The following is a 24,311-nucleotide window of genomic DNA, read 5'->3' as shown; positions in this document are numbered from 1 at the left end:
CTTTAGGAGGGGAGCTGTTCTGAGACCATACTGCTGGTGTCCTTTAGGAGGGGAGCTGTTCTGAGACCATACTGCTGGTGTCCTTTACAAAGGAGGGGAGCTGTTCTGAGACCATACTGCTGGTGTCCTTTAGGAGGGGAGCTGTTCTGATATCATACTGCTGGTGTCCTTTAGGAGGGGAGCTGTTCTGAGACCATACTGCTGGTGTCATATAAGAGGGGAGCTGTTCTGAGACCATACTGCTGGTGTCCTTTAGGAGGGGAGCTGTTCTGAGACCATACTGCTGGTGTCCTTTAGGAGGGGAGCTGTTCTGAGACCATACTGCTGGTGTCCTTTAGGAGGGGAGCTGTTCTGAGACCATACTGCTGGTGTCCTTTAGGAGGGGAGCTGTTCTGAGACCATACTGCTGGTGTCCTTTACAAAGGAGGGGAGCTGTTCTGATATCATACTGCTGGTGTCCTTTAGGAGGAGAGCTGTTCTGAGACCATACTGCTGGTGTCCTTAGGAGGGGAGCTGTTCTGAGACCATACTGCTGGTGTCCTTTACAAAGGAGGGGAGCTGTTCTGAGACCAGACTGCTGGTGTCCTTTAGGAGGGGGAGCTGTTCTGAGACCATACTGCTGGTGTCCTTTAGGAAGGGAGCTGTTCTGAGACCATACTGCTGGTGTCCTTTAGGAGGGGAGCTGTTCTGAGACCATACTGCTGGTGTCCTTTAGGAGGGGAGCTGTTCTGAGACCATACTGCTGGTGTCCTTTAGGAGGGGAGCTGTTCTGAGACCATACTGCTGGTGTCCTTTACAAAGGAGGGGAGCTGTTCTGAGACCATACTGCTGGTGTCCTTTAGGAGGGGAGCTGTTCTGAGATCATACTGCTGGTGTCCTTTAGGAGGGGAGCTGTTCTGAAACCATACTGCTGGTGTCCTTTACAAAGGAGGGGAGCTGTTCTGAGACCATACTGCTGGTGTCCTTTACAAAGGAGGGGAGCTGTTCTGAGACCATACTGCTGGTGTCCTTTTGGAGGGGAGCTGTTCTGAGACCATACTGCTGGTGTCCTTTACAAAGGAGGGGAGCTGTTCTGAGACCAGACTGCTGGTGTCCTTTAGGAGGGGGAGCTGTTCTGAGACCATACTGCTGGTGTCCTTTAGGAAGGGAGCTGTTCTGAGACCATACTGCTGGTGTCCTTTACAAAGGAGGGGAGCTGTTCTGAGATCATACTGCTGGTGTCCTTTAGGAGGGGAGCTGTTCTGAGACCATACTGCTGGTGTCCTTTAGGAGGGGAGCTGTTCTGAGACCATACTGCTGGTGTCCTTTAGGAGGGGAGCTGTTCTGAGACCATATTGCTGGTGTCCTTTAGGAGGGGAGCTGTTCTGAGACCATACTGCTGGTGTCCTTTAGGAGGGGAGCTGTTCTGAGACCATACTGCTGGTGTCCTTTAGGAGGGGAGCTGTTCTGAGACCATACTGCTGGTGTCCTTTAGGAGGGGAGCTGTTCTGAGACCATACTGCTGGTGTCCTTTACAAAGGAGGAGAGCTGTTCTGAGACCATACTGCTGGTGTCCTTTACAAAGGAGGGGAGCTGTTCTGAGACCATACTGCTGGTGTCCTTTAGGAGGGGAGCTGTTCTGAGACCATACTGCTGGTGTCCTTTACAAAGGAGGGGAGCTGGTCTGAGACCATACTGCTGGTGTCCTTTACAAAGGAGGAGAGCTGTTCTGAGACCATACTGCTGGTGTCCTTTAGGAGGGGAGCTGTTCTGAGACCATACTGCTGGTGTCCTTTAGGAGGGGAGCTGTTCTGAGACCATACTGCTGGTGTCCTTTAGGAGGGGAGCTGTTCTGAGACCATACTGCTGGTGTCCTTTACAAAGGAGGGAGCTGTTCTGAACACAACACAACCCTACAGTCCTACAACATCCTCAACACAACCCTACAGTCCTACAACATCCTCAACACAACCCTACAGTCCTACAACATCCTCAACACAACCCTACAGTCCTACAACATCCTCAACACAACCCTACAGTCCTACAACATCCTCAACACAACCCTACAGTCCAACAACATCCTCAACACAACCCTACAACATCCTCAACACAATCCTACAGTCCAACAACATCCTCAACACAACCCTACAGTCCTACATCCTCAACACAACCCTACAGTCCTACAACATCCTCAACACAACCCTACAGTCCTACAACATCCTCAACACAACCCTACAGTCCAACAACATCCTCAACACAACCCTACAGTCCAACAACATCCTCAACACAACCCTACAGTCCTACAACATCCTCAACACAACCCTACAGTCCTACATCCTCAACACAACCCTACAGTCCAACAACATCCTCAACACAACCCTACAGTCCAACAACATCCTCAACACAACCCTACAGTCCAACAACATCCTCAACACAACCCTACAGTCCAACAACATCCTCAACACAACCCTACAGTCCTACAACATCCTCAACACAACCCTACAGTCCTACATCCTCAACACAACCCTACAGTCCAACAACATCCTCAACACAACCCTACAGTCCAACAACATCCTCAACACAACCCTACAGTCCTACAACATCCTCAACACAATCCTACAGTCCAACAACATCCTCAACACAACCCTACAGTCCTACATCCTCAACACAACCCTACAGTCCAACAACATCCTCAACACAACCCTACAGTCCTACAACATCCTCAACACAACCCTACAGTCCAACAACATCCTCAACACAACCCTACAGTCCAACAACATCCTCAACACAACCCTACAGTCCTACAACATCCTCAACACAACCCTACAGTCCTACATCCTCAACACAACCCTACAGTCCTACAACATCCTCAACACAACCCTACAGTCCTACAACATCCTCAACACAACCCTACAGTCCTACAACATCCTCAACACAACCCTACAGTCCTACATCCTCAACACAACCCTACAGTCCTACAACATCCTCAACACAACCCTACAGTCCTACATCCTCAACACAACCCTACAGTCCTACAACATCCTCAACATGTAGGAACACAGCTCTAATACTTTAATGTTGAACATCCTCAACATGTAGGAACACAGCTCTAGTACTTTAATGCTGTGCTGGTTGTGTAAGAATAACAAACACAAACGAACAGCTATACTGTAGTCCTGTAAATTACTGTAGTGTTGTGGACTGTCTGTTTGTCTGTTCCCCTGCCGACCCTCCCTCCCCTACGTCAGATTATAATCCCCACAGAGACCAGCAGGATTCTGACCCAAATGCATAATCTAATCTGATTTGGTTCCTGGTGGAATGTGTGTCACAAGCCCCTCCCATCACACCACCATAATCTACCAGCTGATGATAATGATGTGGAGAGGATGTGAGCGATGATGGGAGGGTCAGTACAGATGTGGCAACATGGTGGCTTTCAGGACAATAATTTGCTGACTCTAGAACCACCACCATGATTCTAGAACTCTACAACACCCATCCCTCTAGAACTGTAGAACCACCACCATGATTCTAGAACTCTACAACACTCATCCCTCTAGAACTGTAGAACCACCACCATGATTCTAGAACTCTACAACACCCATCCCTCTAGAACTGTAGAACCACCACCATGATTCTAGAACTCTACAACACCCATCCCTCTAGAACTGTAGAACCACCACCATGATTCTAGAACTCTACAACACCCATCCCTCTAGAACTGTAGAACCACCACCATGATTCTAGAACTCTACAACACACATCCCTCTAGAACTGTAGAACCACCACCATGATTCTAGAACTCTACAACACCCATCCCTCTAGAACTGTAGAACCACCACCATGATTCTAGAACTCTACAACACCCATCCCTCTAGAACTGTAGAACCACCACCATGATTCTAGAACTCTACAACACCCATCCCTCTAGAACGGTAGAACCACCACCATGATTCTAGAACTCTACAACACCCATCCCTCTAGAACTGTAGAACCACCACCATGATTCTAGAACTCTACAACACTCATCCCTCTAGAACTGTAGAACCACCACCATGATTCTAGAACTCTACAACACCCATCCCTCTAGAACTGTAGAACCACCACCATGATTCTAGAACTCTACAACACCCATCCCTCTAGAACTGTAGAACCACCACCATGATTCTAGAACTCTACAACACCCATCCCTCTAGAACTGTAGAACCACCACCATGATTCTAGAACTCTACAACACACATCCCTCTAGAACTGTAGAACCACCACCATGATTCTAGAACTCTACAACACCCATCCCTCTAGAACTGTAGAACCACCACCATGATTCTAGAACTCTACAACACCCATCCCTCTAGAACTGTAGAACCACCACCATGATTCTAGAACTCTACAACACCCATCCCTCTAGAACGGTAGAACCACCACCATGATTCTAGAACTCTACAACACCCATCCCTCTAGAACTGTAGAACCACCACCATGATTCTAGAACTCTACAACACCCATCCCTCTAGAACTGTAGAACCACCACCATGATTCTAGAACTCTACAACCCCAAGCCAACAGACAGTGGAGACGTTGCTATAACTACAGGAATACCCAAGCCAACAGACAGTGGAGATGTTGCTATAACTACAGGAACACCCAAGCCAACAGACAGTGGAGACGTTGCTATAACTACAGGAACACCCAAGCCAACAGGAACAGCCAAGTCAACAGACAGTGGAGACGTTGCTATAACTACAGGAACACCCAAGCCAACAGACAATGGTGACGTTGCTATAACTACAGGAACACCCAAGCCAACAGACAGTGGTGACGTTGCAGTGAGGCAGAGGCATGAAGACCCCTGGGATCATATGACACAGGAAGTAGTTGATACAGACCCAGGCTGGGATCCTATGACAGAGGAAGTAGTTGATACAGACCCAGGCTGGGATCCTATGACAGAGGAAGTAGTTGATACAGACCCAGGCTGGGATCCTATGACAGAGGAAGTAGTTGATACAGACCCAGGCTGGGATCCTATGACAGAGGAAGTAGTTGATACAGACCCAGGCTGGGATCCTATGACAGAGGAAGTAGTTGATACAGACCCAGGCTGGGATCCTATGACAGAGGAAGTAGTTGATACAGACCCAGGCTGGGATCATATGACAGAGGAAGTAGTTGATACAGACCCAGGCTGGGATCCTATGACAGAGGAAGTAGTTGATACAGACCCAGGCTGGGATCCTATGACAGAGGAAGTAGTTGATACAGACCCAGGCTGGGATCCTATGACAGAGGAAGTAGTTGATACAGACCCAGGCTGGGATCCTATGACAGAGGAAGTAGTTGATACAGACCCAGGCTGGGATCCTATGACAGAGGAAGTAGTTGATACAGACCCAGGCTGGGATCCTATGACAGAGGAAGTAGTTGATACAGACCCAGGCTGGGATCCTATGACAGAGGAAGTAGTTGATACAGACCCAGGCTGGGATCCTATGACAGAGGAAGTAGTTGATACAGACCCAGGCTGGGATCCTATGACAGAGGAAGTAGTTGATACAGACCCAGGCTGGGATCATATGACAGAGGAAGTAGTTGATACAGACCCAGGCTGGGATCCTATGACAGAGGAAGTAGTTGATACAGACCCAGGCTGGGATCCTATGACAGAGGAAGTAGTTGATACAGACCCAGGCTGGGATCCTATGACAGAGGAAGTAGTTGATACAGACCCAGGCTGGGATCATATGACAGAGGAAGTAGTTGATACAGACCCAGGCTGGGATCCTATGACAGAGGAAGTAGTTGATACAGACCCAGGCTGGGATCATATGACAGAGGAAGTAGTTGATACAGACCCAGGCTGGGATCATATGACAGAGGAAGTAGTTGATACAGACCCAGGCTGGGATCATATGACAGAGGAAGTAGTTGATACAGACCCAGGCTGGGATCCTATGACAGAGGAAGTAGTTGATACAGACCCAGGCTGGGATCCTATGACAGAGGAAGTAGTTGACAGAGTACTTGTATAGTCTATTTCCTGAAAAAGCATTGCTGTAAACTTCTAGTCCATCCAGATAGACAGTGTGGCGGTATCTCTCTTCCTTCTATGGCAGAGGAGGTAGGTAAGGGATGTGTTGCCATGGTGATCTGGTCCACAGGCCAGGGCTCTGAGACGTTGCCATGGTGATCTGGTGTTCAGGGCGGGGCTCGGAGGCCACAGGAGGGAAGATGTGATCAGAATCAGAAACCTCAACGTGAACAGCAGCTGGACTGCCAGAGTTTCTCTTCTCTGCTGTTATCATGTTAAGTTGGCCTTTTACAACCGAGGCTGCTGGGCCGGTAGTTAGGGGGCAGCAAGGTGACCCCTGGTTTAGCAGGGGGGCAGGGAGGGGGCAGGGGGTTGCAGGGTGTAAGATGTGCAGCAGGGGGGCAGAAGCCTTGGCAGAACAGCAGGGATGGGCAGTGAAGGGGGACAGAAGCCCTGGCAGAACAGCAGGGATGGGCAGTGAAGGGGGGCAGAAGCCCTGACAGAACAGCAGGGATGGGCAGTGAAGGGGGGCAGAAGCCTTGGCAGAACAGCAGGGATGGACAGTGAAGGGGGGCAGAACAGCAGGGATGGACAGTGAAGGGGGGCAGAAGCCCTGGCAGGACAGCAGTGATGGGCAGTGAAGGGGGGCAGAAGGAGAGCAGGATGGCGTCAGTCTTGGCAGAACAGAAAGGAAGTGGTAGGAGGGCAGATAGACACCCTGCAGTGAGACTAATGAGATTCTGACCAGGAAAGGGAAGGCTGGGAATGAAACTCTCTGTTGACAGACTCTGTGGAGGAATAATGCAGCTCCTCTCAGCCTCCGTCTCAACCTCTGTCTCCTCTCCTCTCAGCCTCCGTCTCAACCTCTGTCTCCTCTCCTCTCAGCCTCTGTCTCAACCTCTGTCTCCTCTCCTCTCAGCCTCCGTCTCAACCTCTGTCTCCTCTCCACTCTGCCTCCGTCTCAACCTCTGTCTCTTCTCCTCTCTGCCTTTGTCTCTCAGTGAGACTAACCGTCAGTAGGCGTCTGATCACTGAAGCTGATTGGCCCTGGACCAGATCTAGGAACACAGAGGGAGAAGACAGGAACCACTGCTCAAACAGCTGAGACTGTAGAGACTTCCCAGTCTTCTGGGGTAGAGATAGAACAGAGCTACTGAGAGGGGGAGGCAGGATATACATGGAGGAACCACTGGTCAAACTGCAGAGACTGTAGAGACTTCCCAGTTCTCTGGGGTAGAGATAGAACAGAGCTACTGAGAGGGGGAGGCAGGATAAACATGGAGGAACCACTGGTCAGACTGTAGAGACTTCCCAGTTCTCTGGGGTGGAGATAGAATGTAAAGTTTCCCTGTAGTGGTTCTCTGAGGACCAGGATGTAATGTTTACCTGTAGTGGTTCTCTGAGGACCAGGATGTAATGTTTACCTGTAGTGGTTCCCTGAGGACCAGGATGTAATGTTTCCCTGTAGTGGTTCTCTGAGGACCAGGATGTAATGTTTACCTGTAGTGGTTCTCTGAGGACCAGGATGTAATGTCACTCTCCCCAGACTAGATCTTTATTAATCTGACCCTGAGGGGTCACTCTCCCCAGAGTAGATCTTTATTAATCTGACCCTGACGGGTCTAGATCTTTATTAATCTGACCCTGAGGGGTCAGTCTCCCCAGAGTAGATCTTTATTAATCTGACCCTGAGGGGTCACTCTCCCCAGAGTAGATCTTTATTAATCTGACCCTGAGAGGGGTCACTCTCCCCAGAGTAGATCTTTATTAATCTGACCCTGAGGGGTCACTCTCCCCAGAGTAGATCTTTATTAATCTGACCCTGAGGGGTCACTCTCCCCAGAGTAGATCTTTATTAATCTGACCCTGAGGGGTCACTCTCCCCAGAGTAGATCTTTATTAATCTGACCCTGAGGGGTCACTCTCCCCAGAGTAGATCTTTATTAATCTGACCCTGAGGGGTCACTCTCCCCAGAGTAGATCTTTATTAATCTGACCCTGAGGGGTCACTCTCCCCAGAGTAGATCTTTATTAATCTGACCCTGAGGGGTCACTCTCCCCAGAGTAGATCTTTATTAATCTGACCCTGAGGGGTCAGTCTCCCCAGAGTAGATCTTTATTAATCTGACCCTGAGGGGTCACTCTCCCAGAGTAGATCTTTATTAATCTGACCCTGAGGGGTCACTCTCCGCACTCTGTAAAAGCCATCTCATCCAATCAGATGGCGTATTCATCACAAAACCATTTGATGTTGCCAATTATTTTAATGATTATTTAATTGGCAAAGTTGGCAAATGTAGGCAGGAAATGCCAACAACGAACAGTGAACCATTGTATTCATACATAATAAAACACATAAGGAAAGAAAAGCATTGCAAGTTACAATTCTGTAAAGTTAGTGTTGCTCTATAGCCACTCCTACTGAGGATGGTAGCTGACTCTATAGCCACTCCTACTGAGGATGGTAGCTGACTCTATAGCCACTCCTATCTGTCATATTTTTAATCTGTGCCTAGAGGAAAGTCTTTGTCCTCAGGCCTGGAGGGAAGCCAAAGTCCTTCCACTACCCAAGAGTGGTAAAGCGGCCTTTACTGGTTCTAACAGTCGACCAATCAGCTTGCTGCTCTTAGCAAACTGTTGGAGAAATTTGCATTTGACCAAATTCCTCTGCAAACAAATGAACAACAGACTTTCAGCATGCTTATAAAGAAGGGAACTCAACATGTCCTGTACTGACACACTGACTGTCTCTGTAGGTCAGGTGGTCTGGAGAAGCCAAACTGTTAGAGCAGCGATCTGATGATGATGTGAACTTATTGCTCCATTTCTCGAGACTCAACAGCCCTCTCTCTCTACGCTCCCCCCCCCCCCCTCTCTCTCTCTCCTCTCTCTCTCTCCGCTCCCCCCCCCCTCTCTCTCTCCTCTCTCTCTCTCCGCTCCCCCTCCTCTCTCTCTCTCTCTCTCCTCTCGCTCTCTCCTCTCTCTTTTCCTCTCTCTTTTCCTCTCTCTCTCTCCTCTCTCTCTCTCCTCTCTCTCCTCTCTCTTTTCCTCTCTCTCTCTCTCCGCTCTCTCTCCGCTCCCCCCCTCTCTCTCTCTCTCCTCTCGCTCTCTCCTCTCTCTCCTCTCTCTTTTCCTCTCTCTCTCTCCTCTCTCTCTCTCCTCTCTCTCATCTCTCAATCTCCTCTCTCTCTCCTCTCTCTCTCTTCTCTCTCTCTCCTCTCTCCTCTCGCTCTCCTCTCCTCTCTCTCCTCTCTCTCTTCTCTCTCTCCTCTCTCTCTCCCCTCTCTCTCTCCTCTCTCTCCTCTCTCCTCTCTCTCTCCTCTCTCTCCTCTCTCCTCTCTCTCTCCTCTCTCTCTCTTCTCTCTCTCTCTCTCTCTCTCTCTCCTCTCTCTCCTCTCTCTCTCCTCTCTCTCTCTTCTCTCTCACCTCTCTCTCCTCTCTCTCTCTCTCTCTCTCTCCTCTCTCTCTCCTCTAGACCATTGTGTCCTTCCAGGTGTCAGTTAAAGAGGAAGACTGGATCGTAGTGACCCTGGAGCCATCTGACCTGCGGGAGAACGTGACGGGGTATGCTGCCCGGGTGATGGGCGAGCCCCGAACCCACCTGCTACCATTCCCGAACCTGACCGACCCCACTGCGACACCTCTGGTCTTTAACTCCTCCCACCACGGACTCTGCTACACCGTTAGCCTGCTGCTCAGACAGGGGAAGACCTGGTCCAAGTCCATCCAGACTATATCTGTTCTCACCAGTAAGTATTCAGACTGGTCCAAGTCCATCCAGACTATATCTGTTCTCACCAGTAAGTATTCAGACAGGGGAAGACCTGGTCCAAGTCCATCCAGACTGTATCTGTTCTCACCAGTAAGTATTCAGACTGGTCCAAGTCCATCCAGACTATATCTGTTCTCACCAGTAAGTATTCAGACAGGTCCAAGTCCATCCAGACTATATCTGTCCTCACCAGTAACTATTCAGACTGGTCCAAGTCCATCCAGACTATATCTGTCCTCACCAGTAAGTATTTAGACAGGTCCAAGTCCATCCAGACTATATCTGTTCTCACCAGTAAGTATTCAGACAGGTCCAAGTCCATCCAGACTATATCTGTCCTCACCAGTAAGTATTCAGACAGGGGAAGACCTGGTCCAAGTCCATCCAGACTATATCTGTCCTCACCAGTAAGTATTCAGACTGGTCCAAGTCCATCCAGACTATATCTGTTCTCACCAGTAAGTATTCAGACTGGTCCAAGTCCATCCAGACTATATCTGTTCTCACCAGTAAGTATTCAGACAGGGGTAGACCTGGTCCAAGTCCATCCAGACTATATCTGTTCTCACCAGTAAATATTCAGACTGGTCCAAGTCCATCCAGACTATATCTGTTCTCACCAGTAAGTATTCAGACAGGGGAAGACCTGGTCCAAGTCCATCCAGACTATATCTGTCCTCACCAGTATATATTCAGACTGGTCCAAGTCCATCCAGACTATATCTGTTCTCACCAGTAAGTATTCAGACTGGTCCAAGTCCATCCAGACTATATCTGTTCTCACCAGTAAGTTTTCAAACAGGGGAAGACCTGGTCCAAGTCCAACTGTCCTGAATCCAGCTCAATAGAGTTTGCTTTAGATCAGTCTTTGTTCTCTCATAGATACACTATGTGCTTGACTTGTTGTGTTTGTTAGTCATCTCTCTATTTATTTCCCATTCTTCACTGTGGAGGTTGTGGTGGTTGTTGTGCCCCTGACCAGGTAGTCAGTCAGGCCTGATGGTGTATCTGTTGTCCGTCTGTCCCCCTGCAGAGCCGCGTCCGGTGGACAGTGTTGTGATCACAGACTACCCAGAGGCTCCAGAGACAGGTGTGGTGTTTGAGATCAGCTCCCCAGAGAACAACGTCTTCAGTCGGGTCAACATCAGCTACGCAGAGGGCCGGGAGCAGAGATCCATGCTCTATAAAGGTGAGGCCTCTGACTGGACAGACTGGAACAACAGGTGTAGCTGACTAGCCCGTTCTGGACAGACTGGAACAACAGGTGTAGCTGACTAGCCCGTTCTGGGCAGACTGGAACAACAGGTGTAGCTGACTAGCCCGTTCTGGACAGACTGGAACAACAGGTGTAGCTTACTAGCCCGTTCTGGACAGACTGGAACAACATGTGTAGCTGACTAGCCCGTTCTGGACAGACTGTAACAACAGGTGTAGCTGACTAGCCCGTTCTGGGCAGACTGGAACAACAGGTGTAGCTGACTAGCCCGTTCTGGACAGACTGGAACAACAGGTGTAGCTGACTAGCCCGTTCTGGACAGACTGGAACAACATGTGTAGCTGACTAGCCCGTTCTGGACAGACTGTAACAACAGGTGAAGCTGACTAGCCCGTTCTGGACAGACTGGAACAACAGGTGTAGCTGACTAGCCCGTTCTGGACAGACTGGAACAACAGGTGTAGCTGACTAGCCCGTTCTGGACAGACTGGAACAACAGGTGTAGCTGACTAGCCTGTTCTGGACAGACTGGAACAACAGGTGTAGCTAACTAGCCCGTTCTGGACAGACTGGAACAACAGGTGTAGCTGACTAGCCTGTTTTGGACATACTTGAACAACAGGTGTAGCTGACTAGCCTGTTCTGGACAGACTGGAAACACAGGTGTAGCTGACTAGCCCGTTCTGGGCAGACTGGAACAACAGGTGTAGCTGACTAGCCCGTTCTGGGCAGACTGGAACAACAGGTGTAGCTTACTAGCCCGTTCTGGACAGACTGGAACAACAGGTGTAGCTGACTAGCCCGTTCTGGACAGACTGGAACAACAGGTGTAGCTGACTAGCCCGTTCTGGACAGACTGGAACAACAGGTATAGCTGACTAGCCCGTTCTGGACAGACTGGAACAACAGGTGTAGCTGACTAGCCCGTTCTGGACAGACTGGAACAACAGGTGTAGCTGACTAGCCCGTTCTGGACAGACTGGAACAACAGGTGTAGCTGACTAGCCTGTTTTGGACAGACTGGAAACACAGGTGTAGCTGACTAGCCCGTTCTGGACAGACTGGAACAACAGGTGTAGCTGACTAGCCCGTTCTGGACAGACTGGAACAACAGGTGTAGCTGACTAGCCCGTTCTGGACAGACTGGAACAACAGGTGTAGCTGACTAGCCCGTTCTGGACAGACTGGAACAACAGGTGTAGCTGACTAGCCCGTTCTGGACAGACTGGAACAACAGGTGTAGCTGACTAGCCCGTTCTGGACAGACTGGAACAACAGGTGTAGCTGACTAGCCCGTTCTGGACAGACTGGAACAACAGGTGTAGCTGACTAGCCCGTTCTGGACAGACTGGAACAACAGGTGTAGCTGACTAGCCCGTTCTGGACAGACTGGAACAACAGGTGTAGCTGACTAGCCCGTTCTGGGCAGACTAGAACAACAGGTGTAGCTGACTAGCCCGTTCTGGACAGACTGGAACAACAGGTGTAGCTGACTAGCCCGTTCTGGACAGACTGGAACAACATGTGTAGCTGACTAGCCCGTTCTGGACAGACTGTAACAACAGGTGAAGCTGACTAGCCCGTTCTGGACAGACTGGAACAACAGGTGTAGCTGACTAGCCCGTTCTGGACAGACTGGAACAACAGGTGTAGCTGACTAGCCCATTCTGGACAGACTGGAACAACAGGTGTAGCTGACTAGCCCGTTCTGGACAGACTGGAACAACAGGTGTAGCTAACTAGCCCGTTCTGGACAGACTGGAACAACAGGTGTAGCTGACTAGCCTGTTTTGGACATACTTGAACAACAGGTGTAGCTGACTAGCCTGCTCTGGACAGACTGGAAACACAGGTGTAGCTGACTAGCCCATTCTGGGCAGACTGGAACAACAGGTGTAGCTGACTAGCCCGTTCTGGGCAGACTGGAACAACAGGTGTAGCTTACTAGCCCGTTCTGGACAGACTGGAACAACAGGTGTAGCTTACTAGCCCGTTCTGGACAGACTGGAACAACAGGTGTAGCTGACTAGCCCGTTCTGGACAGACTGGAACAACAGGTGTAGCTGACTAGCCCGTTCTGGACAGTTCAGCGTTGACTTATTTGAGTTGGATCGACTGAGTTGAGCAGGTCTGTATTAGGTCATGTTTGGGGGCAGGCCCACCGATCAGACTTCAATGTTTCTTGTTCACAGACACAAGTTGAAGAGTTATGTGTTCTGTCCTCAAATTTATATAAAGCAGACTGTTATGTTCTATGTTATAGATTTCTATAAATCATACCATCATCTTCTGTGTTCTAGACTTCCGGCGCCGACAGAGATGGCCGCCTCGCTTCGCGTTCCTAGGAAACTATGCAGTTTTTTGTTTTTTTACGTGTTATTTCTTACATTAGTACCCCAGCTCATTTTAGGTTTCATTACATACAGTCGAGAAGAACTACTGAATATAAGATCAGCATCAACTCACCATCAGTACGACCAAGAATATGTTTTTCGCGACGCGGATCCTGTGTTCTGCCTTACAAACAGGACAACGGAGTGGATCCTATGCAGCGACCCAAAAAAACGACTCCGAAAGAGAGGGAAACGAGGCGGTCTTCTGGTCAGACTCCGGAGACGGGCACACCGTGCACCACTCCCTAGCATTCTTCTTGCCAATGTCCAGTCTCTTGACAACAAGGTTGATGAAATCCGAGCAAGGGTAGCATTCCAGAGGGACATCAGAGACTGTAACGTCCTTTGCTTCACTGAAACATGGCTCACTGGAGAGACTCTATCCGAAGCGGTGCAGCCAACGGGTTTCTCCACGCATCGCGCTGACAGAAACAAACATCTTTCTGGTAAGAAGAGGGGCGGGGGCGTATGCCTCATGGCCAACGTGACATGGTGTGATGAAAGAAACATACAGGAACTCAAATCCTTCTGTTCACCTGATTTAGATCAAGTGTAGACCGCATTATCTACCAAGAGAATTCTCTTCGATTATAATCACATCCGTATATATCCCCCCCAAGCAGACACATCGATGGCTCTGAACAAACTTTATTTAACTCTCTGCAAACTGGAAACGATTTATCCGGAGGATGCATTCATTGTAGCTGGGGATTTTAACAAGGCTAATCTGAAAACAAGACTCCCTAAATTTTATCAGCATATCGATTGCGCAACCAGAGGTGGAAAGACCTTGGATCATTGTTATTCTATCTTCCGCGACGCATATAAGGCCCTGCCCCGCCCCCCTTTCGGAAAAGCTGACCACAACTCCATTTTGTTGATCCCTGCCTACAGACAGAAACTAAAACAAGAGGCTCCCACGCTGAGGTCTGTCCAACGCTGGTCCGACCAAGCTGACTCCACACTCCAAGACTGCTTCCATCACGTGGACTGGGAGATGTTTCGTATTGCGTCAGATAACAACATTGACGAATACGCTGATTCGGTGTGCGAGTTCATTAGAACGTGCGTTGAAGATGTCGTTCCCATAGCAACGATTAAAACATTCCCTAACCAGAAACCGTGGATTGATGGCAGCATTCGTGTGAAACTGAAAGCGCGAACCACTGCTTTTAATCAGGGCAAGGTGTCTGGTAACATGACCGAATACAAACAGTGCAGCTATTCCCTCCGCAAGGCTATCAAACAAGCTAAGCGCCAGTACAGAGACAAAGTAGAATCTCAATTCAACGGCTCAGACACAAGAGGCATGTGGCAGGGTCTACAGTCAATCACGGACTACAGGAAGAAATCCAGCCCAGTCACGGACCAGGATGTCTTGCTCCCAGGCAGACTAAATAACTTTTTTGCCCGCTTCGAGGACAATACAGTGCCACTGACACGGCCTGCAACGAAAACATGCGGTCTCTCCTTCACTGCAGCCGAGGTGAGTAAGACATTTAAACGTGTTAACCCTCGCAAGGCTGCAGGCCCAGACGGCATCCCCAGCCGCGCCCTCAGAGCATGCGCAGACCAGCTGGCCGGTGTGTTTACGGACATATTCAATCAATCCCTATACCAGTCTGCTGTTCCCACATGCTTCAAGAGGGCCACCATTGTTCCTGTTCCCAAGAAAGCTAAGGTAACTGAGCTAAACGACTACCGCCCCGTAGCACTCACATCCGTCATCATGAAGTGCTTTGAGAGACTAGTCAAGGACCATATCACCTCCACCCTACCTGACACCCTAGACCCACTCCAATTTGCTTACCGCCCAAATAGGTCCACAGACGATGCAATCTCAACCACACTGCACACTGCCCTAACCCATCTGGACAAGAGGAATACCTATGTGAGAATGCTGTTCATCGACTACAGCTCGGCATTCAACACCATAGTACCCTCCAAGCTCGTCATCAAGCTCGAGACCCTGGGTCTCGACCCCGCCCTGTGCAACTGGGTACTGGACTTCCTGACGGGCCGCCCCCAGGTGGTGAGGGTAGGCAACAACATCTCCTCCCCACTGATCCTCAACACTGGGGCCCCACAAGGGTGCGTTCTGAGCCCTCTCCTGTACTCCCTGTTCACCCACGACTGCGTGGCCACGCACGCCTCCAACTCAATCATCAAGTTTGCGGACGACACAACAGTGGTAGGCTTGATTACCAACAACGACGAGACGGCCTACAGGGAGGAGGTGAGGGCCCTCCGAGTGTGGTGTCAGGAAAATAACCTCACACTCAACGTCAACAAAACTAAGGAGATGATTGTGGACTTCAGGAAACAGCAGAGGGAACACCCCCCTATCCACATCGATGGAACAGTAGTGGAGAGGGTAGCAAGTTTTAAGTTCCTCGGCATACACATCACAGACAAACTGAATTGGTCCACTCACACAGACAGCATCGTGAAGAAGGCGCAGCAGCACCTCTTCAACCTCAGGAGGCTGAAGAAATTCGGCTTGTCATCAAAAGCACTCACAAACTTCTACAGATGCACAATCGAGAGCATCCTGGCGGGCTGTATCACCGCCTGGTATGGCAACTGCACCGCCCTCAACCGTAAGGCTCTCCAGAGGGTAGTGAGGTCTGCACAACGCATCACCGGGGGCAAACTACCTGCCCTCCAGGACACCTACACCACCTGATGTCACAGGAAGGCCATAAAGATCATCAAGGACATCAACCACCCGAGCCACTGCCTGTTCACCCCGCTATCATCCAGAAGGCGAGGTCAGTACAGGTGCATCAAAGCTGGGACCGAGAGACTGAAAAACAGCTTCTATCTCAAGGCCATCAGACTGTTAAACAGCCACCACTAACATTGAGTGGCTGCTGCCAACACACTGACTCAACTCCAGCCACTTTAATAATGGGAATTGATGGGAAATGATGTAAATATATCACTAGCCACTTTAAACAATGCTACCTTATATAATGTTACTTACCCTACATTATTCATCTCATATGCATACGTATATACTGTACTCTATATCATCGACTGTATCCTTATGTAATACATGTATCACTAGCCATTTTAAACTATGCCACTTTGTTTACATACTCATCTCATTTGTACATACTGTACTCGATACCATCTACTGTATCTTGCCTATGCTGCTCTGTACCATCACTCATTCATATATCCTTATGTACATATTCTTTATCCCCTTACACTGTGTACAAGACAGTAGTTTTGGAATTGTTAGTTAGATTACTTGTTATTACTGCATTGTCGGAACTAGAAGCATGGTATCTGCTAACCATGTGTATGTGACAAATACAATTTGATTTGATTTGATTTGATTTATAAAGGGAAGACTTTTCTGTGTTCTAGACCTCTATAAAGGAAAGACTGTTCTGTGTTCTAGACTTCTATAAGGGAAAGACTGTTCTGTGTTCTAGACTTCTATGAAGGAAAGACTGTTCTGTGTTCTAGACCTCTATAAGGGAAAGACTGTTCTGTGTTCTAGACCTCTATAAAGGTAAGACTGTTCTGTGTTCTAGACTTCTATAAGGGAAAGACTGTTCTGTGTTCTAGACTTCTATAAGGGAAAGACTGTTCTGTTTTCTAGACCTCTATAAAGGAAAGACTGTTCTGTGTTCTAGACTTCTATAAGGGAAAGACTGTTCTGTGTTCTAGACCTCTATGAAGGAAAGACTGTTCTGTGTTCTAGACTTCTATAAGGGAAAGACTGTTCTGTGTTCTAGACTTCTATAAGGGAAAGACTGTTCTGTGTTCTAGACCTCTATAAAGGAAAGACTGTTCTGTGTTCTAGACTTCAATAAGGGAAAGACTGTTCTGTGTTCTAGACCTCTATAAAGGAAAGACTGTTCTGTGTTCTAGACCTCTATAAAGGAAAGACTGTTCTGTGTTCTAGACTTCTATAAGGGAAAGACTGTTCTGTGTTCTAGACCTCTATAAAGGAAAGACTGTTCTGTGTTCTAGACCTCTATAAAGGAAAGACTGTTCTGTGTTCTAGACTTCTATAAGGGAAAGACTGTTCTGTGTTCTAGACCTCTATAAAGGAAAGACTGTTCTGTGTTCTAGACCTCTATAAAGGAAAGACTGTTCTGTGTTCTAGACTTCTATAAGGGAAAGACTGTGTTTAAACACTGGCTCCCTGGGACGTGTTACAGCAACATCTCCTTCCAGCTGATCTCTGAAGCTACAGTCAACAGAACCACACTGGTCCGACGCAGTGACCTGACCCATGAACCCCGGCAACACAGAACAGGTAGCTACTATATACCCATGAACCCCAGCAACACAGGACAGGTAGATACTATATACCCATGAACCCCGGCAACACAGGACAGGTAGATACTATATACCCATGAACCCCAGCAACACAGGACAGGTAGATACTATATACCCATGAACCCCAGCAACACAGGACAGGTAGATACTATATACCCATGAACCCCGGCAACACAGGACAGGTAGCTACTATATACCCATGAACCCCAGCAACACAGGACAGGTAGATACTATATACCCATGAACCCCGGCAACACAGGACAGGTAGATACTATATACCCATGAACCCCAGCAACACAGGACAGGTAGATACTATATACCCATGAACCCCAGCAACACAGGACAGGTAGATACTATATACCCATGAACCCCGGCAACACAGGACAGGTAGATACTATATACCCATGAACCCCGGCAACACAGGACAGGTAGATACTATATACCCATGAACCCCGGCAACACAGGACAGGTAGATACTATATACCCATGAACCCCAGCAACACAGGACAGGTAGATACTATATACCCATGAACCCCGGCAACACAGGACAGGTAGATACTATATACCAATGAACCCCGGCAACACAGGACAGGTAGATACTATATACCCATGAACCCCGGCAACACAGGACAGGTAGATACTATATACCCATGAACCCCGGCAACACAGGACAGGTAGATACTATATACCCATGAACCCCGGCAACACAGGACAGGTAGATACTATATACCCCACAGGACAGGTAACTAACTACATACCCCATGAGTCCTGGCAACACTGGACAGGTAACTAACTACATACCCCATGAGTCCTGGCAACACAGGACAGGTATCTAACTACATACCCCATGAGTCCCGGCAACACAGGACAGGTAACTAACTACATACCCCATGAGTCCCGGCAACACAGGACAGGTAACTAACTACATACCCCATGAGTCCCGGCAACACAGGACAGGTAACTAACTACATACCCCATGAGTCCCGGCAACACAACACAGGTAACTAACTACATACCCCATGAGTCCCGGCAACACAGGACAGGTAACTAACTACATACCCCATGAGTCCGGGCAACACAGGACAGGTAACTAACTACATACCCCATGAGTCCCGGCAACACAGGACAGGTAGATACTATATACCCCACAGGACAGGTAACTAACTACATACCCCACAACACAGGACAGGTAACTAACTATATACCCCACAACACAGGACAGGTAGATACTACATACCCCACAGGACAGGTAACTAACTACATCCCCCATGAGAACGTTATTGAACCAGTCAGGTTGTTATTGAACTTTGTATTTATGTTACCTTTACTTAACTAGGCAAGTCAGTTAAGAACACATTCAGAAGGACAGAAGGACAGATTTGTACCTTTCAGGGATTCAAACTTGCAACCTTTCGGTTACTAGTCCAACACTCTAACCACTAGGCTACGCTGCCGCCCCTAGTCACTAGTAACAGCATTTCTATGGAGATGGCAAACTAATACTAATGTTTGTGTTTCACTGCAGTGCCCAACCCTCCCCTCAACATCTCCCATAAGATCGTACCACTCAGCCAGAGGGTGCTACCAGGGGGGGTCCCTAGCTCCGAGGTGACCCAGGACACGCTCCGGCGGGCGCGGGATGTCCCCCTCATAGAGGAACAGGAATTACAGGAGAACCAGGAGATACAGGAAGTGATCTCAGAGGAGGTGGTGGGCGGAACCACCCAGGTCTCCTACAGCTCCGCCCCTCAGGGCTTCAACAGCTCGACAGGCTATGCCACCTCTATCTCTAACACTAACAACACAGAAGAAGAGACCGCCACGCAGCCCTATTGGCCGGAGCCCTACGGTAGTCCCTCCCCTACGGATGGAGAGGAGGAGTTTGTGAACGCGGTGGTCCCAGAGTATGAGGACTCCAATGAGCCGGGCTCTGCCATGAGCCTGCCTCCAGAGATCTCCGTCACCCCCACTCGCTTTCCCCCCATACTGCTGGAGCTACGCTGGCTACCCCCCCGACCCCCCACCACATACGACGGGTTCAACGTCTACATCTACAGAGACGGTAAGCTAAAGGCCACTACGGTGGTCAATAAGAACCACAAACGACAGGTTCAACGTCTACATCTACAGAGACGGTAAGCTAAAGGCCACTACGGTGGTCAATAAGAACCACATACGACAGGTTCAACGTCTACATCTACAGAGACGGTAAGCTAAAGGCCACTACGGTGGTCAATAAGAACCACATACGACAGGTTCAACGTCTACATCTACAGAGACGGTAAGCTAAAGGCCACTACGGTGGTCAATAAGAACCACATACGACAGGTTCAACGTCTACATCTACAGAGACGGTAAGCTAAAGGCCACTACGGTGGTCAATGAGAACCACATACGACAGGTTCAACGTCTACATCTACAGAGACGGTAAGCTGAAGGCCACTACGGTGGTCAATAAGAACCACATACGACAGGTTCAACGTCTACATCTACAGAGACGGTAAGCTGAAGGCCACTACGGTGGTCAATAAGAACCACATACGACAGGTTCAACGTCTACATCTACAGAGACGGTAAGCTAAAGGCCACTACGGTGGTCAATAAGAACCACATACGACAGGTTCAACGTCTACATCTACAGAGACAGTAAGCTAAAGGCCACTACGGTGGTCAATAAGAACCACATACGACAGGTTCAACGTCTACATCTACAGAGACGGTAAGCTAAAGGCCACTACGGTGGTCAATAAGAACCACATACGACAGGTTCAACGTCTACATCTACAGAGACGGTAAGCTAAAGGCCACTACGGTGGTCAATAAGAACCACATACGACAGGTTCAACGTCTACATCTACAGAGACGGTAAGCTAAAGGCCACTACGGTGGTCAATAAGAACCACATACGACAGGTTCAACGTCTACATCTACAGAGACGGTAAGCTAAAGGCCACTACGGTGGTCAATAAGAACCACATACGACAGGTTCAACGTCTACATCTACAGAGACGGTAAGCTAAAGGCCACTACGGTGGTCAATAAGAACCACATACGACAGGTTCAACGTCTACATCTACAGAGACAGTAAGCTAAAGGCCACTACGGTGGTCAATAAGAACCACATACGACAGGTTCAACGTCTACAGAGACGGTAAGCTGAAGGCCACTACGGTGGTCAATAAGAACCACATACGACAGGTTCAACGTCTACATCTACAGAGACGGTAAGCTAAAGGCCACTACGGTGGTCAATAAGAACCACATACGACAGGTTCAACGTCTACATCTACAGAGACGGTAAGCTAAAGGCCACTACGGTGGTCAATAAGAACCACATACGACAGGTTCAACGTCTACATCTACAGAGACGGTAAGCTAAAGGCCACTACGGTGGTCAATAAGAACCACATACGACAGGTTCAACGTCTACATCTACAGAGACGGTAAGCTAAAGGCCACTACGGTGGTCAATAAGAACCACATACGACAGGTTCAACGTCTACATCTACAGAGACGGTAAGCTAAAGGCCACTACGGTGGTCAATAAGAACCACATACGACAGGTTCAACGTCTACATCTACAGAGACGGTAAGCTAAAGGCCACTACGGTGGTCAATAAGAACCACATACGACAGGTTCAACGTCTACATCTACAGAGACGGTAAGCTAAAGGCCACTACGGTGGTCAATAAGAACCACATACGACAGGTTCAACGTCTACATCTACAGAGACAGTAAGCTAAAGGCCACTACGGTGGTCAATAAGAACCACATACGACAGGTTCAACGTCTACAGAGACGGTAAGCTGAAGGCCACTACGGTGGTCAATAAGAACCACATACGACAGGTTCAACGTCTACATCTACAGAGACAGTAAGCTAAAGGCCACTACGGTGGTCAATAAGAACCACATACGACAGGTTCAACGTCTACATCTACAGAGACAGTAAGCTAAAGGCCACTACGGTGGTCAATAAGAACCACGTACGACAGGTTCAACGTCTACAGAGACGGTAAGCTAAAGGCCACTACGGTGGTCAATAAGAACCACATACGACAGGTTCAACGTCTACATCTACAGAGACGGTAAGCTAAAGGCCACTACGGTGGTCAATAAGAACCACATACGACAGGTTCAACGTCTACATCTACAGAGACGGTAAGCTAAAGGCCACTACGGTGGTCAATAAGAACCACATACGACAGGTTCAACGTCTACATCTACAGAGACAGTAAGCTAAAGGCCACTACGGTGGTCAATAAGAACCACATACGACAGGTTCAACGTCTACAGAGACGGTAAGCTGAAGGCCACTACGGTGGTCAATAAGAACCACATACGACAGGTTCAACGTCTACATCTACAGAGACAGTAAGCTAAAGGCCACTACGGTGGTCAATAAGAACCACATACGACAGGTTCAACGTCTACATCTACAGAGACAGTAAGCTAAAGGCCACTACGGTGGTCAATAAGAACCACATACGACAGGTTCAATGTCTACAGAGACGGTAAGCTAAAGGCCACTACGGTGGTCAATAAGAACCACATACGACAGGTTCAACGTCTACAGAGACGGTAAGCTAAAGGCCACTACGGTGGTCAATAAGAACCACATACGACAGGTTCAACGTCTACATCTACAGAGACGGTAAGCTGAAGGCCACTACGGTGGTCAATAAGAACCACATACGATAGGTTCAACGTCTACATCTACAGAGACGGTAAGCTAAAGGCCACTACGGTGGTCAATAAGAACCACATACGACAGGTTCAACGTCTACATCTACAGAGACGGTAAGCTACAGGCCACTACGGTGGTCAATAAGAACCACATACGACAGGTTCAACGTCTACATCTACAGAGACGGTAAGCTAAAGGCCACTACGGTGGTCAATAAGAACCACATACGACAGGTTCAACGTCTACATCTACAGAGACGGTAAGCTAAAGGCCACTACGGTGGTCAATGAGAACCACATACGACAGGTTCAACGTCTACATCTACAGAGACGGTAAGCTAAAGGCCACTACGGTGGTCAATAAGAACCACATACGACAGGTTCAACGTCTACATCTACAGAGACGGTAAGCTGAAGGCCACTACGGTGGTCAATAAGAACCACATACGACAGGTTCAACGTCTACATCTACAGAGACGGTAAGCTAAAGGCCACTACGGTGGTCAATAAGAACCACATACGACAGGTTCAACGTCTACATCTACAGAGACGGTAAGCTGAAGGCCACTACGGTGGTCAATAAGAACCACATACGACAGGTTCAACGTCTACATCTACAGAGACAGTAAGCTAAAGGCCACTACGGTGGTCAATAAGAACCACATACGACAGGTTCAACGTCTACATCTACAGAGACGGTAAGCTGAAGGCCACTACGGTGGTCAATAAGAACCACATACGACAGGTTCAACGTCTACATCTACAGAGACGGTAAGCTAAAGGCCACTACGGTGGTCAATAAGAACCACATACGACAGGTTCAACGTCTACATCTACAGAGACGGTAAGCTAAAGGCCACTACGGTGGTCAATAAGAACCACATACGACAGGTTCAACGTCTACATCTACAGAGACGGTAAGCTAAAGGCCACTACGGTGGTCAATAAGAACCACATACGATAGGTTCAACGTCTACATCTACAGAGACGGTAAGCTGAAGGCCACTACGGTGGTCAATGAGAACCACATACGACAGGTTCAACGTCTACATCTACAGAGACGGTAAGCTGAAGGCCACTACGGTGGTCAATGAGAACCACATACGACAGGTTCAACGTCTACATCTACAGAGACGGTAAGCTAAAGGCCACTACGGTGGTCAATGAGAACCACATACGACAGGTTCAACGTCTACATCTACAGAGACGGTAAGCTAAAGGCCACTACGGTGGTCAATGAGAACCACATACGATAGGTTCAACGTCTACATCTACAGAGACGGTAAGCTGAAGGCCACTACGGTGGTCAATGAGAACCACATACGACAGGTTCAACGTCTACATCTACAGAGACGGTAAGCTGAAGGCCACTACGGTGGTCAATGAGAACCACATACGACAGGTTCAACGTCTACATCTACAGAGACGGTAAGCTAAAGGCCACTACGGTGGTCAATGAGAACCACATACGATAGGTTCAACGTCTACATCTACAGAGACGGTAAGCTAAAGGCCACTACGGTGGTCAATAAGAACCACATACGACAGGTTCAACGTCTACATCTACAGAGACGGTAAGCTAAAGGCCACTACGGTGGTCAATGAGAACCAAGACCACATTCACAAAGACTCTCAGAAAAGGAGTGCTGATATTGGAATTACTTTTTGCCTTTTAGATCATAATGAATAAGACTGATCCTAGATCAGTATTCCTGGGCTCCTATGTTGTCAGCTGAAGGTAATAGCTGAATGGTATCTGTTGTGTCCTCATCCTAGATCAGTATTCCTGGGCTCCTATGTTGTCAGCTGAAGGTAATAGCTGAATGGTATCTGTTGTGTCCTGATCCTAGATCATTATTCCTGTAGTAAGGGCTCCTATGTTGTCAGATGAAGGTAATAGCTGAATGGTATCTGCTGTGACCTGTGCTGTTTCGA

The 24,311-nt window shown here is 48.6% G+C and overlaps 1 protein-coding gene across 5 annotated transcripts in view; it reads left to right on the top strand.

The window, feature by feature from the left end:
- ptpro (protein tyrosine phosphatase receptor type O) overlaps positions 1-24,311 on the top strand; it is a 131,893-nt gene that overhangs the window by 39,350 nt on the left and 68,232 nt on the right. For 3 of the 5 annotated variants that reach the window (XM_090201468.1, XM_090201467.1, XM_090201478.1), the window contains exons 2-5: positions 9,486-9,759; positions 10,816-10,971; positions 17,515-17,667; positions 19,216-19,752. In XM_090201468.1, coding sequence (XP_090057594.1) covers positions 9,486-9,759; positions 10,816-10,971; positions 17,515-17,667; positions 19,216-19,752 — 1,120 coding nt within the window. Of the gene's footprint in view, positions 1-9,485; positions 9,760-10,536; positions 10,569-10,815; positions 10,972-17,514; positions 17,668-19,215; positions 19,753-23,916; positions 23,951-24,311 lie in introns of those variants that run through there. The other 2 variants (XM_090201469.1, XM_090201479.1) reach the window with 2 other exon arrangements.

The sequence above is a fragment of the Oncorhynchus mykiss genome, chromosome 15 (genome assembly GCF_057628025.1).
Source record: "Oncorhynchus mykiss isolate SJ-2025 chromosome 15, ASM5762802v1, whole genome shotgun sequence".
Classification (NCBI taxonomy): domain Eukaryota; kingdom Metazoa; phylum Chordata; class Actinopteri; order Salmoniformes; family Salmonidae; genus Oncorhynchus; species Oncorhynchus mykiss.
The sequence above is the reverse complement of the archived record's forward strand: the minus strand, read 5'-3'. Positions and strand labels throughout refer to the sequence as shown.